Source organism: Oratosquilla oratoria, chromosome 12 (assembly GCF_046742065.1).
Source record: "Oratosquilla oratoria isolate Oo_2021 chromosome 12, ASM4674206v1, whole genome shotgun sequence".
Lineage (NCBI taxonomy): Eukaryota > Metazoa > Arthropoda > Malacostraca > Stomatopoda > Squillidae > Oratosquilla > Oratosquilla oratoria.
Window position 1 is genome coordinate 36,759,986 of NC_134788.1, and position 20,195 is coordinate 36,780,180.

Below are 20,195 nucleotides of genomic sequence, written 5' to 3' on the forward strand. Positions count from 1 at the left end.
AGGCTGGAGAAATGAGGTGAGGAGGAGAGCGGGGGTGGAAAGGGAGTTGGGAGATAGGGTTGATGAATGAGTATCGAGATGGTTTAGACACATGGAAAGAACAAGTGAAGAAAGATTGGTAAAAGAGGTGTGGAGGGCAGAGGTGGAAGGAATGAATACGAGGGGGCAACCTAGGATAAGATGAATGGATGGGGTAAAAGGGGCATTGGGAAAGAGGGGAATGTCTTGAGAAAGTAAGAGAGGACAGAAGATAAAGAATGAATGGAGAAGGGTTGTGTATGGATGATGCTGTGATGCATGGAAGGGAGTTGGTGGGGGGGGGGGGGAGTATGTACGAGAAATAAATTGATGCAGCCCGAAGGGATTTCTCCCTGTCTTCTTTTCTGCACAAGGGGACAGAGGGGGGGGGTCACCAAATTAATGAGCCGGCCTTGCTGTGGATGTGCAGTGTCTTGTGCAAGGGGGAAAAAACCCTTGTATACTATTTTGCAGGCTTTTTCCCCCTTTCAAGGGAGGTAGCCAAAAAGGGAAAGGCATAAAAACACTCCCACCCATTTCATCCCTAAATACACTCCACACCCTCCCTCTCATCTGAGCACCTCCTGGATGACGGGTCATCCCTGCACCTTGCCCACCGCCCTGGGTCAGAAGCAGTGTCACAAGACACAACACATCCACAGCAAGGCCACTTCATTTAATCGGCGACCCCCCCTCTCCGTCCCCCCTTGCATATAAGGAGAGGACGGGGAGAAATCCCTTTGGGCTGCGTCAAAATTTACTCACACATACTACCCCACCCTCGCCCATTCCTCCTCATGCAAGCACATCATCCATATACAACCATTCTCCACTCACCTCCGTCTTCCGCCCTTCCTCAACAGACATTCCCCTCTTCCCCAAAGCCCCCTTCACCCCATCCATCCACCTACCTCATCCTAGGACATCCCCTCATGTTCACTCCCTCCACATCTGCCTTCCATACCTCTTTTACTAGTCTTTCTTCACTCATTCTTTCCATGTGTCCAAACCATCCTAATATTCTTTCATCAACCCTATCTCCCAGCTCTTTTTCACCCCTGCTCTCCTCACCTCCTCATTTCTCACTATATCCAGCCTAGTAACCCCCACCATACTTCTCAGACACCTCATCTCAAACACATTCAAACTCCTTCTCTCTTCTTCTCTTATGCTCCACGTTTCTGTAGTATCATGTATTAGTGTACTAGTAGTCTACTAGTACTATTGTACTTTTACTTACCCATCACCTAACCTACAGGTTCAGGTGGATGGATGGGAGTGGTGCATATGGGGATGGAATGGGTGGGAGTGGATTTTATGCCTTTATCTCTTTGCATGCATCTGGGGTTTTTTCATTATTGTTTTTCTTAATCAATAGGCCATTTTTTTTTTTTTTTTGCTCCATTGGCTGCAAGTCAATCTAGATTCCACTGGTGGACATGTGCTGTGATGTAGTTGGTAAGGTTCCTTTCTGGGACTGATAAGGCAACAGCCGTCTGTTCATTGCCAAAAGATGAAAAGATAAATGTTGACGAGCTTTAGATTAACAGGAAACTGCCGGCATCTGTCGTAAGAGTGAAGGGTCAATGAAACCAGTCGCATTCATATATATTTAATGATGTTCATACATGGGCCCCTATCCTGTACTTGCCAATGCCTACAGGATCAAGTTGCCTTCATCTTGGGGGAGGGAATGATAAAATAGGATGAGAGAATCCACATGTACATGACTATTTACAAATACAAAAGCTCACCCACCCCCCTACCCTCTCTTTTTCCCTACTTGCGGCATCAACTACAATATGAAGTCCCAATTCCGCTCGCTCGCACACATTTTACAATTTAATCTTTCCCATTCTTGGGGGGCGGGCAGGGGGGAGGGGGCACGGGGCACAACACGTATCATCAAATGCTTGACACCTACAACACAGCCTGCCTACCCACTTCCTCTTCAGGTTTGCCACAGCTGCCCTGCCATTCGCAGCAGTGACAACTAAGAAGCCAACCGTAGGAGGAGGAGGCAGACGGCTGGCCCCTGGAGTAATGTACCTACACCATCGGTTTGGCATCGTCAAGTTTGAACCAGTACCCGCACTCGCAGCGTTTGGCCTCTCCCTTGTGAAGCCACATCCAGTTGACGCAGGTCGCATCCTCCTCACAGATGCAGCCCACCAGTCGCGAGGCATAGAAGGAGGGCACCGTTGTTGGGTTGGAGGAATCACCACTCACGCGCTTGTACACACGCATGTCGAAGGGGTTCTGCCGGATATGAAAGGCAGCATTAGTCCCAAAAGGGCAACAAGATGGTAAGTTGAAACATTTATATCAAAAATAAAATTTCATCTACTCTTTTACATACTGTGGGCTGTTCTCCTCTTACCAGGGAGGTAGCCAAAGTCAAATGGCATACACAGCACCCACTCCTGTCCATTCCACTTCCTCTAAAGCTAAAGCTGGTTTATCCCCACAAATTCTCTCTTGTGCTCTTCCCTATTTGCACCCAAACTGTCTTTTACCTAATTCCATTTTCTGAGAATGATATTTTGATGCAACCTAAAGGGATCACCCCACCTGCCCACCCCTTCCCTTTGTCTTGCATGAGGGGACAGAGAGAAGGGTCAACAATTAAATGAAGTGGCCTTGCTGTGGATGTGCTGTTTATTGCAACACTGCTTCTGAGCTAGGGCAGTGGGCGAGATGCAAAGGATTACAAAAGTGGAGCATGCCGACAGGAGACCTTTAGGTCCACATCTAGGTCGGATGCGAAAAATCATAATGATGAATAAATAAATGAATAAATAAAAACCATAATAATGTAAATAAATAACATACATAAATGCATAGGTATAGTTTGCAGGGATGATCAGTCATCCAGATGGAGAAAAAAAAAAAAATGGAGGGAGGGAGGGTGTGGTGAATGGGAGTGGAGTATGTGGGGATGAAATGGGTGGGAATGGACTTATACATACATATACCAAGGGAGGTAGCCAAAAGGGGAAAGGCATAAAATCATTTCCACCCATTCCATCCCTGAATACACTCCACACCCCTCCACCCTCCCTCTTATCTGAGCACCTCCTGGATGACGGGTCATCCCTGCACCTTGTCCACTCCACTACCCTGGGTCAGAAGCAGTGTTGCAAGACACAGCACATCCACAGCAAGGCCGCTTCATCAAATCGGCGACCCCCCCTCTCCGTCCCCCCATTGCATAAAAGGAGAGGACGGGGAGAAATCCCTTTGGGCTGCGTCAAATTTTGCTCACACATACTACCTTGCCCCCCATCCCCCTGCCCATTCCACCTCATGCAATCACATCATCCATATACAACCATTCTCCATTCACCCCTGTCTTCTATCCTCTCCCGTCCTTCCTCAACAGACATTCCCCTCTTCCCCGAAGCCCCCTTCACCCCATCCATCCACCTCACCCTAGGACATTTTATGTTCACTCCCTCCACATCTGCCTTCCATACCTCTTTTATTAGTCTTTCTTCACTCATTCTTTCCATGTGTCCAAACCATCCTAATATTCTTTCATCAACCCTATCTCCCAGCTCCTTTTCCACCCCTGCTCTCCTCCTTACCTCCTCATATCTCACTATCTAGCCTAGTAACCCCCATCATACTTCTCAGACACCTCATCTCAAACATTCAAACTCCTCCTCTCTTCTCTTATGTTCCATGTTTCTGCCCCCATACACTGCTGTTGGCACAATCACTCCTTCATACAGTCTCCTCTTAGCATCCATTCCCAAATGTCTATTCCTCATTACACTCTTTAATCCACCAAGGCATTTACTCGCTTCTCTCAATCTACATTCTACCTCCACCTTTTCCTACCACATTTGCACCCAAGTATCTAAAACTATCCACTTCCTCCAGTCGCTCTCCCTCAATGCTCACTTCCAGTCTACCACCACTTTCACCCCTTGTACATCTCATCACCTTACTTTTACCCCCCATACCATGATTTTTGGCTACCTCTCTTGTATGGGGGAAAAAGGTGTTGGTATATGTATTATTAGATGGATGAGGTTAAGGGGGCATTGGGAAAGAAAGGGAGAAGATAGGAAGATAGGGGTGAGTGGAGAATGGCTGAGTATGGATGATGCTGTGATGGAGGGATGGGAATGGATGGGGGATGAGGAAGTATGTGTGAATGATATTTTGACAAAGCCCAAAGGGATTTCTTTGTCTTATCTTTTTCTGTATGGGGGGGGGAGAGAGAGAGAGAGAGAGAGAGAGAGAGAGAGAGAGAGAGAGAGAGAGAGAGTGGAGAATGGCTGAGTATGGATGATGCTGTGATGGAGGGATGGGAATGGATGGGGGATGAGGAAGTATGTGTGAATGATATTTTGACAAAGCCCAAAGGGATTTCTTTGTCTTATCTTTTTCTGTATGGGTGGGGGGGGGGGGAGAGAGAGAGAGAGAGAGAGAGAGAGAGAGAGAGAGAGAGAGAGAGAGAGAGAGAGAGAGAGAGAGAGAGTGGAGAATGGCTGAGTATGGATGATGCTGTGATGGAGGGATGGGAATGGATGGGGGATGAGGAAGTATGTGTGAATGATATTTTGACAAAGCCCAAAGGGATTTCTTTGTCTTATCTTTTTCTGTATGGGGGGGGGGGGAGAGAGAGAGAGAGAGAGTCACCAATTAAATGAAGCAGTAGGCAAGATACAGGAGACAAGAAAAGTGGGAGGGAGGGAGGGGTGGTGAATGGGAGTGGATGTATACCTCTGACTTCGACTACCTCCCTCCCTTGTATGGGGGGGGGGGGAAGCTGTTGGTATATGTATGTGTTCCACTAAACTTCACTGTATAATCTCCCACTTTCCACACTCCTGGTTAGTATAATTTTTTATTCTTTCCTTGCCTCTACCACCTCAACACCCTACCTGGCCCTTTACACCTCCCCCCCACCCACCTACATTCTCTCTAGCCTCATTTCTCATTCCAAATTCTCCCTCTCCGATACTGCCACTGGGAGGCTCCAGTCATCAATACCTTCATTGCACAACAATGAACTATCGTATCGGCAAAACCAGTGAAAAAGTTACCAGAACCTGCTTCCAAGGGAAGACAAACTCAAGCAAATGTTATTACAAGTTCTTACCTCATTACCTGCCGCTTTGGACAGGAGTTCCTGCTTCTCCAGCCCAGTAGCATGCTCTAAGGAGTCGGCCATCACTGCAAAAGAGGACACACTCAGTACGGCAAAGAGGTAGCACAAACTATGGTTGAATCTTGGTGAAAGAGGACGGACGGAAAGTAAAGAAAAATAAATATGAACAAAATAAAAGTAATGGCCATTCATTTTACAGCAAGCATTCTTATACTACAACCAACCCATGGGCTCTCAGGTGGCAACACCCTCCAGGCAGGTCCACAAGTCACAGCATTGTAGTATATAGTATTGAGTGTCCTCTGTGGTGGCGGTGGTGGTTGAATCTGTGGCCAGGCCTGTTCTGCATTTCATATTACATTCAAAAGTAACGGAGCTTTTCTCCAAACGACGCTCACTGCCGTTCTAGGATAGAGTCCATTTGTAGCTGTAGCAGTGACCCCGAATTCTGTGAACTGGTTTTCTGTGTTTTATTACTCAGAGTGAAAGAGGAGGAGGAACACAACAGCAGTGATTTTACATTGCGAGTGGTGTGATGCATGGTACATATGGCATCCATTGCTGCAAGCAAGAATTTGACTTGTAATGAAGAGGTTAATCAGAGGTTATTCCAGACTACCTCTGCTGATAATCCTGTGAAACTAGTCTGAAATAACCTCGGATTAAGACGATTATATTTCCTTTTCACATTTATGTCAACCTATCACAATGTCTACCACACATGTGCATATCCACACACACACACACTCCAATGCAACAGATCCTCGAATTAGTGAACAAATGATTCCGTCCATTAGAGCTGGACGATGGCCCAACTGTCCAATGCTGCACGCAGTTGTCCAATACAAGTCCAGGCCACCAACATCAGGCCTGTTGTGTGTGTTACAACTAATCAATAAACACAATATTACCATATCATTTTCTGGCAGTCAATCAATCAATGTATACTGTACCAAATTACCAACAACAGTCATTTGTCTGTTATGTACCAATTATCTCCATTCTGTTTACATTTGATAGGAATGGACCACTCTTTGCATGCATTTGTCCATTGAATGGAAGGTCAAGTGCATATATAAAATTGAATCAATGGCACTTGACCCCCACCCCCCCTACTCCAAATGAGCATGTGTTAGGAGGCACATAGCAGCAGCCAAAACAGTCATCTCTGCATTACGTGCTTTAGGGAACTTTGGGGCAGAGTGTTACAGTCACTATCAGAGAGGAGTGCAGTGTCCCTCCTTTGGTAACTGTGCATTACCCACAGCTAGGAGGAGGTAAAGAAGAAGTACTGATGGTGGTATGACATCACTGCCCACCTCCACAGCCAGGTGACAACTACATTGTACACAGAATCAAGTGGATTTTGTATCCGTGACAATGTGAAAATAAACCAGGAAATATTACTGACAGGGTGGAAAGCGAGCTGCAAAGATTCTACCTCAAATTCCCTGCCTCATACTGACAGAAGTAACACCTTCATTTGAAACTTGTGGGGCAACAACAGATGTTATTCAGTAGATACAGTAAATACTTGATATAACATACTACTTTATGTGTGTGTGCAACACTATACCTGATGGTACCTTTTGCTGCCAGTCAATGTGTGAATACAGATTCCTTGTCAGTCTTGTTTCCATATGATGGTGAACCCTTCCATGAACAACAACAGAGTAACAATCATTGACATAATTAATTGTGTGCCCACGGCAATGCAGATCTGACGAGTCAACCAAGAGGTGCTCATAGCAACTCCATCGTGGCTACATTTCACAAGTTGCCAACACCCCTCCCCTGCCCCCACACCCACCTTGCCACGGCAGCCTCAAATCATGCTTCAGTGCATCCTGGGTGGGCCAGGATACCAAATTCTATAAACCAAACATAACAATAATGTTGCCACCACCCATCTTGCCAGATAAACATCCTCAGTTCTCTCGCAGGAGACCTGCACCCCCCCCCAAGACACTGGCCAGTCTGATTCAGCCCGCAAGTCACTATCAAGAAATCTAGTTGCCATCTGAAAAATCAAGTCTAAGCATAGTACACAATGACTTGGGCACAGAAGCCTATCATTCGTGTGCTGATCCATAAGAAGGGCTTCAGTGTGCACATTCGATCTTCGTTGTTTAATAATGGCAATTTTTTATCCACAAGACTTTTCATGTTATCTGTAAGATGTCTGTTTTCTTAAATGCAGTGGATGCATAGTTATGTAGCACTTATGAGTTGTTTGTATGCTGAAATAAGCATTTCTTTCAGCTGCCCAAACCCGCACTTTGTCATTTCAAGTTCTGTATCATAAAACATAAAATAAGGATGGAATATTATTTACCTGGATAACTGGGGATAGGGTCTATGTTTCCCTATACTTCTACAACAGCTAGAATCACATTACCTTGTACTGCCCTACACTTGCACACCCAAGAATACACAAAATATTTACCGAGTGACTTGTGCCTTCATTCCTTGTGGCCACAGATTTCTAGCAAAATATTCACAGCGACACATGGTGCTGCAAGAGCTTTTTCCTAGGATGTGGCAACAGTCCATACCAGCAAGTGTGAACTTGCCAGAAGAGGAACCCGACACATGGTGCAAACCTCTATCCAGAGTCGGGTGCATTACCATCAACGTGTTACAGATTTTAATTTCCTTTTAGGCTGATTTTTATATATGAAAAAAAGTATTTACTTCTTATGAATATTCTCAATAATACCTAAACTACAACACTAATATTCCCTTCTCTAAAACATAAAATAACCGGAGATGGGAACTTGCGTTACTAACGCACTATTCCTCAGGTGGCACAACACCCAGCTCCCTCCCATTACCTTCTTATCCGCAGATGGATGCCAAAATTCAAACCACCACTACGACCCATTCCGTCATATTCAGCAAAACACACAGAACACCATAAACAAATGAACCGTGTATCCTAGATACAAGCTACCCATGCCCATGGTCAAGGAGACCTAAGTGCACCCGAACACACACACAGACGCACGCGCGCACACACACCTGCCCTTAACATCCTTGAGGAAATTTTTAGAGGTGCACACTTAAACGATATAGCAATAGAAAATTACATATTTTGTTATCAATTCTAACAAACCAATGTAACACATTTCTTTTGGCAGAAATCAATAACAGAAAAAGTTGCTAAAAGCATTACACTAATGAACAGAGCCACAACGACTTCTCAAGACGCCATTTTTGTTTTGATAGATGCAGAGGCCGAAGAAATTAAAATTATGATGAATTCGTCTCACTCATTCTGGACTTAGTAATGCAGTGCCTGTAATTCTAGGTCATCAGCGTTGCAGTCACGTTTTGGCATCCAACCGGACTGCAGGATGTGCGGGTGTATCATAGCTTAAAGAAAAGCAAAACTCAGCTCTGTAACACTTTTAAAAATCCAATAATTTTTATGACAGTCGCATGCAGGATTCGAACCCACTGCTTTCCGCCACCCATAAGATCACCTTCACAGAGCCTTAGCCCACTACACCAACAGACTGTTGTTGTTGTCGTTCCCTAGACTGTCTGTCCGAGCAGTCCCGTCTCCCCAAGGAATGCTACAGTCGAAACTGGGTTTTCCCACAAATCCTTTATTGAGTGTATGTTGTGTTGTTTGCGTGCATGATTGTGTATAATGTAGTCTTCCATTATGTGTTGTATGGTATGGGGTGAAGTGTTACATCCTGGGCAGCTGTTCACAATGCGGTCATCCAGCCTCTTCTGGTAGCTTAGAAGTGCTGGGTGGTGGCCGCACCGCAGTCTGGCCAAGTGGACTGTGGTTGTGGAAGAAGAGAAGAGAGTATTTGTGCGTAATAAAGGTCTTTGGGTGTTGTTTTAATGTTTCTTGGTGTGTGTGGGTGTTCTGCTATGTAGTGTAGCGGGAGTGATGTGTTTGTGGTGGCTGCGGCAAGTGTTTGTGTGCCTCTCATGTCGAGGTGGTCCTTGACTTTGAGGACTTTTGTTTCATGGTGTAAATGGTCTGTTGGTGTTGTATTTGTGCAGCCTGTAATTGTTTTTAGGGCTTTGTTTTGCATGATTTGAAGGGTGTTGTGGTGTGTCTCACTGAGATTAGGAGCCTATGCAGGACTCGCATAATTCAACACTGAGCGTATGCATTGTTTGTATATTGTTAGGAGAGTAACAGAAGGAGTAATTGGTGAGGAACAGTGTGGATTTAGGACGGGTAGAGGTTGTGTAGATCAGATCTTTGTGGTAAGACATATGTGAGAAAGCTATAGGAAAGGGGAAGGATGTTTTTTGGGCTTTTATGGATCTGGAAAAGGCTTATGATAGGGTAGACAGAAAGGCACTGTGGGAGGTTATGCAGATTTATGGGATAGGAGGAAAGCTTTTGGGAGCTGTCAAGAGCTTTTATGAGAGTAGTAGAGCATGTGTTAGGATTAGAAATGGAGAGAGTGAGTGGTTTGAAGTAAAGGTGGGACTTCGTCAAGGATGCGTTATGTCGCCCTGGCTGTTCAACTTATACATGGATGGGGTTGTGCGAGAGGTGAATGCTAGGGTAGTGAGTCAGGGATTGGAGATGGTTAAAGAAAATGGAGAAAAGTGGGAGGTGAGCCAGCTGTTGTTTGCGGACGACACTGCGCTTGTGGCAGGGTCAGAGTTTGGGAGAGTATGTGATAGAAGAAAGCTAAAGATAAATGTGGGTAAAAGTAAGGTGATGAGATGTACAAGGGGTGAAAGTGGCAGTAGACTGGAAGTGAACATTAAGGGAGAGCGACTGGAGGAAGTGGATAGTTTTAGATACTTGGGTGCAAGTGTAGCAGGAAAAGGTGGAGTGAAGGTGGAGGTAGAATGTAGATTGAGAGAAGCGAGTAAATGCCTTGGTGGTTTAAAGAGTGTAATGAGGAATAGACATTTGGGAATGGATGCGAAGGAGACTGTATGAAGGAGTGATTGTGCCAACAGCACTGTATGGGGCAGAAACGTGGAACATAAGAGAAGAAGAGAGAAGGAGTTTGAATGTGTTTGAGATGAGGTGTCTGAGAAGTATGGTGGGGGTTACTAGGCTGGATAGATTGAGAAATGAGGAGGTGAGGAGGAGAACAGGGGTGAAAAAGGATTTGGGAGATAGGGTTGATGAAAGAATATTGGGATGGTTTGGACACATGGAAAGAATGAGTGAAGAAAGACTAGTAAAAGAGGTATGGAAGGCAGATGTGGAGGGAGTGAACATGAGGGGACGTCCTAGGATGAGGTGGATGGATGGGGTGAAGGGGGCTTTGGGGAAGAGGGGAATGTCTGTTGAGGAAGGAAGGGAGAGGACGGAAGACAGAGGTGAGTGGAGAATGGTTGTATATGGATGATGTTGTGACTGCATGAGGAGGAATGGGCGGGGGGGGGGGTAGTATGTGTGAGTAAATTTTGACGCAGCCCGAAGGGATTTCTCCCCGTCCTCGCCTTATATGCAAAGGGGGACGGAGAGGGGGGGTCGCCGATTAAATGAAGCGGCCTTGCTGTGGATGTACTGTGTCTTGCGACACTGCTTCTGACCCAGGGCGGTGGGCAGGGTGCAGGGATGACCCGTCATCCAGGAGGTGCTCAGATGAGAGGAAGGGTGGGAGGGGTGTGGAGTGTATTTAGGGATGAAATGGGTGGGAGTGTTTTTATGCCTTTCCCTTTTTGGCTACCTCCCTTGGAAGGGGGAAAAAGCCTTGGTATATGTATGTATGTATGTATATTAGTTTCTTTGTTTTGTCCAAATGTCGTTCCAGTGATTTACTTAAGTGCATTAAGTCTAGGTGTGCATTTGTTTTTTATGTTTGTGATGTGTTGTTTGAAAGACATGGATGTATCATAGGTTACACCATCAATCAATTCAATTCAGACTCTGTTGGTGTAGTGGGCTAAGGCTCTGTGAAAGTGATCTTACGGGTGGCCGAAAGCAGTGGGTTCGAATCCTGCATGCAACTGTCATAAAAATTATCGGATTGATGTCACTGTTACTGGGGAATTTATCTCGTACTTTTAAAAATATCTAGTGTGGTGACAACTGTATGTGCCATCAAAGAAGCCAGTACACATCATAGCCACCGTCAAACTGACATTGATGGGACTGGATAAACAACATGGTGTCTGGAACTTATCATTGCAGTGCCATTCAGTAATGTATTTGCGTTTAGCAGGATTTTTTGTTATTTACTTCTGCCAAGAAAAAATCTATTACATTGCTGCATTATAATTTACAGAATGAATATTTCATTTGTAATTACTATATCACATAGGTACTTCTTACAAAACACCTATTACTTTTTTGCACTTGAGTGGGTGGGTGTGGTAGTGTGTACGAGAAATAATTTGATGTAGCCCGAGGGGATTTCTCCCAGTCTTCTCCTTTTCTTCATGAGGGAACGGAGAGGGGGGTGTCGCCGAATTAATGAAGTGGCCTTGCTGTGGATGTGCCGTGTCTTGTGACACTGCTTCTGACCCAGGGCAGTGGACAGGATGCAGGGATGACCAGTCATCCAGGAGGTGCCAAGATGAGAGGGAGGGAGGAGGGTGGAGGGGAGTGGAATGTGTAGGGGATGGAATGGGTGGGAGTGGTTTCTATGCCTCTTTCTTTTTGGCTACCCCCCATGTAAGGGGGGAAAAGCCTTTGGTATATGTATGTATATTTATATTTTAGTTGTCCACACCTGATATTGCATTAGAAAATTAATTAATTTTGTAAATCATAATACATGAATGCAATATGCTATCTTGGTGGAAATAAACTAAAATACCTTGCTACAAGCAAATATACTAACAAACGCCATCTTGTCTATCAAGTGTTTGCAATCACCTGGTCCAATTAATGTCAGTTACATGATGGACATCACTTTGTGCACCGGTTGTTCTGCAACTCCAGGGTATGTTACAAAGACAACAAGGCTTCTGCAGTTTCTGAGAGAACACTGGGTTCTGCCATTCATAGTTTATTGCCTAAAATGTAATATACCATGCTGGTTCCGTGGGGATCAGCATGTGGGTGAACTATATTGCATGCGCAAAGAAGAAAAAGAAATGCAACTTTAGTACGAGTGACTGGAAGGGCACTTTTCTAAAGAAAAGTCATATAGAACTGTAGCAATTAGTACGCTTCATAAAAAAAGTGGGTTCTAAATTTTTTTAGTCACGATGATGCAGTTTGTGATCTGCAATTTTCTACTAGACTGGCACAGTTTTTGTAGCAGTGGTACAACCACCAGGAGCCAATTGGTGGCCCTGGGATTGTGGTAGAAACAGATGAGACACTTCTCAACCAATATTGGGAGAATTCTCTCTCGGGTCTGGAACTGAAAGGGAGTCAAAAAGTGATTCCTTGTACCCCTTGTAGATCCTGAGTGAGAATGGAGAGATACACTCTAGTGCCTCTCATTTGTAGTTTTAGGTCAGGGTCTGTAATCATCAGCCATTGCTGCCGTGCCTACCGCAATCTCGGGGACATTGGGTAACACTCGTCACACTATCAATCACTCAAAAAAACTCGGTTGAACCAGGGGACCAGGAGGTACACACTCAAACTATCAAGTGACTTTGGCATGATGTGAAAGAGGGTATTGAGGCCTGGTGTACGCCCCCATTATTTCCGCCAGTACCTTGCAAGGTATATATTCAGTAAATATTTAGTTTCGACCATGGGAGGAATATAGGAAAAAAAAAATAAATACTAATTTTGTAAATTAAAATGTATCAACGTAATATTCAATTTTGTGTGCGGAAATGAAAATAAAAATACGTTGCTACAAGGTAAATATGCTAATGAACGAAGTCGGTAGCATAGGATCGGTACGCCATCTTGTCGTCTGCCCGGTCTACTTGAAACTGATGTTTCAAGTAGACGTCACTTTCAAGATGGACATCACTTTGTGTACAGGTTGTGCTCCCACTCCAGGTGACGTTCTTAAGCGATGCTATAAAGACAACAAGTCATCTGTACAATTTCTGCGAGAGCACGGGGTTCTGCCATGTACGGTAAAAAAAATTGCCCCAGGTGTAATAGACCGTACTGGTTCCATGAAGATCGTCATGCCTGGGTGTGCAACAACTTTATAGCACGAGCAAAGAGGAAGAAAAAGCAATGCACCTATACGGTCAGTGACTATAAAGGTACATTTCTTGAAGTCACATACAACCGTGGCAATTGGTGTGCTTCATCAATAAGTGGGTGCTTAAGACTTTTAGTCATGAAGACGCAACCCGTGACCTTCAAATATTGATAACGACTAGTGTAGACTGGCGGAGCTTTTGCAGCGAGGTGTGTGAGGAATGGTTCAACCACCAAGAGCCAATTGGTGGCCCTGGGATTGTGGTAGAGATAGACGAGACTCTTATCTCTCGAAGGCACGCCAACATAGGCAGGATTCTCTCTCACGTGTGGATGTTCAGTGGAATTAAAAGGGAGTAATAAAAAGAGATTTCTTGTTCCACTGGTAGATCCTGAGGGAGAAAGGAGAGACCAAGAAACTCTCGTGCCAACAATTCGGCACTTTATCAGGCAAGGTTCTGTGATCGCGAGCGATTGTTGGCGTGCATACCGCAATCTCGGGGACACCAGGTACACTCACCTCACTGTCAACCACTCGCAAAACTTTGTCGCGCCAGGGGACCCTGAGGTACACACCCAGATTATTGAGAGGCTTTGGCGCAACGTCAAAGAGTGGGCACCGAGGCCTGGTATACGGCCTCGGTACTTCCGACAGTACCTCGCAAGGTACATTTTCATGAAGGAATGTTATGGAGCGGAGATTCATGCATTCCTTCAAGCTGCAAAATCTTTGTATACTCCGCAAGCTGAGAGAGTGGTTGAAAAGCCCGCCAACATCTCTCACAACGACAATGAGGACGAGCCGGATGACATCTAATTTGCAGGTAATGATTTATTAAACACAGTTTAGGTTAGGTTAGTTTAGTTTACCTTAGACAAATTTATTGTCCTTTCATTTCTTCGACGTCGGCATCTACCATAAACATGGCGTACCATTCGTCATACACGACTTCGTTACTTAAGAAATGTGTTTTAGCACTTTTGTTTTTCATTTCCGCACACAAAATTTGCACATTACGTTGATACAGTTTAATTTACAAAATTAATATTTAGTTTTCTATTGCTACATTCCTCCCTTGGTCGAAACTAAATATTTACCATATATTCTTGAAGGAATGCTATGGAGCTGAAATCCATGCATTCCTTGTAGCTACGAGAAACTTATACCCCACAATCAGGAGTGGATAAACAGGCCACCAACATCCATCACAACGACGATCTGGATGACCTCTAAATTATGGTACCAATTTACTAAATACAGGTTAGGTTAGAATAAATCAATTTATCATCCTTTCATTTCTTCGATGTCAACATCAAAATAAACATGGCATACCATTCATCCGGCTAGACTTCGTTAGTTAATTTTCTATTGTGACATCGCATAGCCATAGCCATAGGTGTGCACAACTAAAATTTTACCATATATTTCTAATGAAATGGTTAAGCTAGGTTAGCTGCTGGACAAAAATTTCCTGTTAAATATCTGTGTTTGCACAATTCTGCAATTAATCAAAATACTGCATTTTTCCAGGGAAATTTAAGAGTACACTAGTGTAAGACATTGATTGTGACTAAGTAATGACTGCATCTAGGTAATTTTGATTCTGTGAGCAGCAGGCCTATACTGCACTGATAGTCTTAGAGTTAGTGGTTTGATAGGCAGAATAATGAATTATGATGCACTCAAGTGATTCCAGGACAGTGAGCTGTAGTCGTGAAAATATTAAGATCTGGGCATTTCTTAAGTATTCAAAACCCAAGGGATTGCTGGTAATTTTGAAACCGAGATCTATTTGGTATATAAATCAAAACTTCCCAATTCATTAGACGACCTGTAAACATGTAAAAAGTCACGTACCACCGAATACATCACGCAACTACAAAAATCTAGCTAAGCTTTGGTAATTTGTACATTTCACCAGCAACAGACGTAAAAATCTATTTTTTTACACGGTAACATTAACACTTCCAAAGTAGGTTGACATTATGATTATCACAACTGTGGCGCCCGGGAGTCCACAAAATACCTTGCGCAACTATGGTCTATGTCTTCATAAACAAAAATAACCTTCCCTAATACCCATACAAACTATACAAATTAAACTCCTAGTGTTTTATGTATCCTTCTAATGGGGTAAATAAGACTTAATGATAAGCGGATAAGTTGTAAACAGTTCCATTTTTGATTGCTCAACATTTTATAACAGCTGATCAAAGGCCGGAGATAACCTAAATCGCATACTTTGGTTATTTCATCGAACTGAGTCTAAACCAAAACCCCAAACTTTTATATCTTCACTTACTTTTGTTTGCGTATCTGACGGTCGTGACTTGGACTCCAACTCGTGCATTTCGTGCAACTGTACGTGCCATCAAAGAAGCCATTTTTGATAAATAGTACAGCTGTACGTCCTCTCTCAGCCAAGACTTCGTCGAGTATTGCATAGTGGAAAGTATCTATATGGTTCCATTCTCTGTAAAACAAAAATATATTTTATATATCAATTCCACTTTACGTTTTTCATTATATATAATTTAAACATTCAAATTTATACACAAATTTTGTATTCATTGACTTATACTAAAACAATTTTTACGTGGCAATATTTGGTCATTCAAACTGAAACTTCTTGGAAACTCTTCAGCTCTTGGAAGTTTAGATATATACAATACGTTATCATCAGTGATGTCATTTTTATAAATTAACAATAAGTAAAATGGTATGCTGCGCGGCTAAATTCACTTCCAAAACCGAAAGAAATTAAGAAAATAACCTTTGAGAAGGTTGTTTTATGAGCACTAGACAATGGCGACCAAATCGCAAAGTTATCAACTTATCATAGAAGTGATAAAAGAAGAAAAAATAATGAGGAGCTCAGCAAGCACAAAGGAGAATAAGTAGAAGTTATAATTAGTCAGCATTCTTTTGAGTTGGGTCTTTAATCATAATAAAGAGACTGAACAACTAGGAATGGAACTAAATCAACAATATATTTGAATGTAAGAAATAACGAAGAGATCTAAGGCTGCGAGTTGCAAGTTATTGAATATTAAATAATTATGGAGTATACTACATGCAATATAGAAAGCGAATAGTCCAAAGTAATCTAATGAAAACAATGACCTAGCTTCAAACTAGGAGGGAAGTCAGGAACCAAAGAAAAGTAAGGGAAATTTATCATAAAAAGAAACTCTTCTGAAAAGTAAGTGTATGAAACTGGCCTAGAGCACAAACGAGGCGAAAACAACTTATCTGAAAGTAGACATTAATCATCAAACGCAGGCAGGCTGGTAAAAAAAAAACTAGATAATTTCATCGAGAGCTTTACTCTTCAAACACCACAGTTGAGTTTCAGAAATAGTATGTAGACAATGGTAGTCTGTCAGGGATTACGAGTGAAGTAAAGTTTGCTTAGAAAAAAAGAAAAAGAAGTATGATGGGTAAATGCATATGTCTAAAGATCTGAAGACGACGACGCTGGGAAATGATCAATTAAACCAAAAACCTTTATTTCCATTTCTACATTGGTTATTCACCTTGCAATATAAACAGTTAATAATATGTACAATTATGGTGTAGATTAGCTCTCAATAGAGGTAAACAGAGTCAAAATAAAATCGAGACTTTCATGTCCATTTTTACAGTGGTCATTCACCCTACAATATAAATAGTTAATATGCACGATTATAATATAGTGTAGGTTAGCTCACAACATTAAGAGTTGATAATATGCGAGCCAAGAAAAAGAGATGAAGTACTGTAGTATGTTCTGTGGGTTGCAACTGGTGTATAAATGCCTGCCATTTATTTGTCTGTTTGTATAATCATTATGTATTTGATTATTTATCATTATTTATCTCTCCATTTATTATTTACAATTCACTTTTTTGTTTATTATTTAACTTTAGTTATCTACTTTTTTATTCATTATTTATTTATTTATTAATATTTATGTCATTGTACCATTTTTCGCATCCAACGTATTTATGGACCAAAAGGTCTCCTGTCGGCATGCTCCTTCCTTGCAATCCTTTATAAGAATGCATCAGTAAGAGACGACAGGAATTACAGTGCTCTACGCGCTGTCAATAGATGGATTTGGCCCAAACCCGAACTGCATAAAAAGCGGTTTTCTTGCCTCCGGGTGTTGACGTAAACCAGTGGTTCTCAACATGTTTTTTCGTGTATTCCACACACTTATGCGATGCTGCTCTTCAGCCTGCATGAGACCACAAATTCATCACTAAACTTAGGCCTAATCGCTGGACCCCACTTTTGAAACTCCATGGCCTCCTAAGGGGGTCACGGACGTAAAACAAAAGAGGGTGGGTCCAGTGGCGAATCCAGAAAATAATTTTGGGGGGGCTGAACTAAGTATGAGAGAGTGGGAAGCGAGCGAAGGGACCCGAATCAGCTAGGGAGTTTGAAATGTGAACAATTTTAGAAACATTTTGAAGCTAGTTGCAAAGGTGTATTGAGGAAATGGTCACTAAATTAAATTGCAATTGTAAAAAAATATATACACACGCACATACATGGCTCTTCCTGAAAAGTAGAATACAAGTATGGCAGAAAATAAAACAAAATTAAAATAAAATAAAGACATATAAACAAAAACTGTTATGAAAGTGTTAACCGCATTCCATATGTTTTATATGGTCCGGTTCGGCCTTCGGACAGTGTCAATTAAATCCGAAATACGTTAGATATGTATTTATAGGAGGGTCGGTTAAAAAAAAAAAAAAAAAAAAAAAAAAAAAAAAAAAATAAATGAAAATGGGACGTTGATGTTTTTTTTTTTTTTTTTTTTTTTTTTTTTTTTTTTTTGGGGGGGGGGGGGGGCTTAAGCCCTTTCAAATCCTCCCGCACCCCCGCATCCGCCAGTGGATGGGTCTCGCCAAGGTCATGGCAGCCAGATCTTCCCGGCCATTTCGCCACTGCATGGCTGTCTTGAACCGTCTTGAAGATGGAAATGCTTTGGCTTAGCGACGTAAACAGCCAGTGCTGGATCAGTGAGCCATTCAGGGTAATTTAGTCGTTACCACAGTAAATGATCAAAAGATCCTTTCAATTTATGAAGAAGTCAGAGGTTGCAACTTAGACGCTGAAAAGAATACTCACGAAGATGAAACGAAAAGAAAAAATATTCCCATAGAAATACAGCGGCAGAATGTAACAAGAAAATCGGCAAATTACCCGCTAGGCTGACTTCCATCACAAACTGAAGGTTGTCATCTTTCGCTGAGCTCACACGCGGCGCAAAAGAAAGACACCCCACCCCACACCCCTCTTGGCTGACTGCAGTCCTTTTCACTTGGAATTCCCACATCATCATCATCATCATCATCATCATCATCATCATCATCGTCATCGTCATCGTCATCGTCATCATCATCATCATCATCATCATCATCATCATCATCATCATCGTCATCGTCATCATCATCGTCATCGTCATCGTCATCATCATCATCATCATCATCATCATCATCATCATCATCATCATCAAACATCCCGAAGACTTTGCGAGGAGGAGAGAGAAGAGAATCTGATCTACTCTGGGTGCTCCTGACAGAGTTCCATACTATTGGAGGAGAATCAGGGAAGAAAGGATCCCACAAAAGAGACGTTGGCCTGATCGCCTCTGGGCACTCACAACAGAGTTCCATAAGATGAAGACCACCTCCTGTTTCGCGTGGGAACTATTCCGGCCTGGTCGTCGTCGCCCTATTCCTTGTTTAATGATAACACCGAAGTAGGGGCGGTGCTAGGCATTGTGAGGCCCGGATAGAACATGGATAAGGGGGATCTCCATTGAGATCAAATAGGCTTAAATCCGGCCCTGATATATAATCCAGACTGCATGCACATCGAGGGAGGTTTCCAGTTGCACGCCTCCAGAGTGGACCCTGATCTGTGCCACGACTGATCGCTCCTGAGTCCTAATCCAGACTGCATGCACATCGAGGGAGGTTTCCAGTTGCACGCCTCCAGAGTGGACCCTGATCTGTGCCACGACTGATCGCTCCTGAGTCCTGACGAACTTTGTCTTCTCCTGGGCTCGCTAATGTGCATACACAGGTCGTAATACGTATTTCGAGAAAGCCTCTTTTCCCATTATCGATCATCAGGTGGCTCGCACATAGAATGGTCCACCACACGAATAAATAGCTTTGGTGCTTTCATCCATCCCTGGAGAGTTACACAGCCCACGTTCCTCCGTACTGGAGTCAGGAGGAGAAGGAAGAGGTGGCTTGCATGGTGGCGCCGCAATGCAGGGTCGACTCACAAGCAGCAGCAGTAACTTTGTTCACATTTCCTCGTCGTCACCGCTCACCCGCCACTTCCGTGACTGCGTCTGATCACTCCCAGAGCCTCTGGCAGGGCGGACTGAGCCAAGTTCCAGGCCGCGCGAGTTCGGGAGGAGGGGAATTTGGCCGCAGAGGAGTTCGGGAGATCACCGATGCCTCTCCACTACTTCGAGTAGGAGGTCTGGGATCAGAGCCGAGGGCACTCGCCGCCCGGAGGGAGGCCCGTCTTGAGCTGTCTGTCGCGTGAGGGGACTCGGGCCCGGGAGCAAGGTGGGGGGGGGGGGTGATTCCCGCCTGGAAGGATGCTGAAGGATTCCCGCCTGGAAGGATGCTGAAGGATTCCCGCCTGGAAGGATGCTGAAGGATTCCCGCCTGGAAGGATGCTGAATGTGGCGAGGCAGAGAATGACTGTATATATACAGTCACTGTCAAGACTAAGACTACTCCTCCTCCTCCTCCTCCTCCTCCTCCTCCTCCCACTCCTCCTGTCCCAGAAGGGTCGTCATGTCGTTTCTTGGCTCTGCTGACGACACCGCGGGCGTCGGGGGCTGACGAAGATCGTTTTTTTGGAAGCCCAGTGATTGCCCGAAAGGAATCTCGTCCTCAGTGGTGACGCTCTATGGGGGAGGTTGGGGGGTTGGGGGGAGGACACGATGAGGCCGAGGAACCTCCCCTGGA

At 43.8% G+C, this 20,195-nt stretch overlaps 1 protein-coding gene across 1 annotated transcript; it reads right to left on the reverse strand.

Annotated features, from left to right (window-relative positions):
* Positions 1-1,617: 1,617 nt before the first annotated feature.
* LOC143031427 (cytochrome c oxidase subunit 5B, mitochondrial-like) lies at positions 1,618-5,203 on the reverse strand. Its single transcript, XM_076195227.1, has 2 exons — positions 5,132-5,203; positions 1,618-2,277 (listed from the first exon to the last, which is right to left on the reverse strand). The coding sequence occupies exons 1-2, from the start codon at positions 5,201-5,203 to the stop codon at positions 2,068-2,070; spliced, it is 282 nt and encodes a 93-aa protein (XP_076051342.1). The 3' UTR covers positions 1,618-2,067.
* Between the last annotated feature and the right edge of the window lie 14,992 nt (positions 5,204-20,195).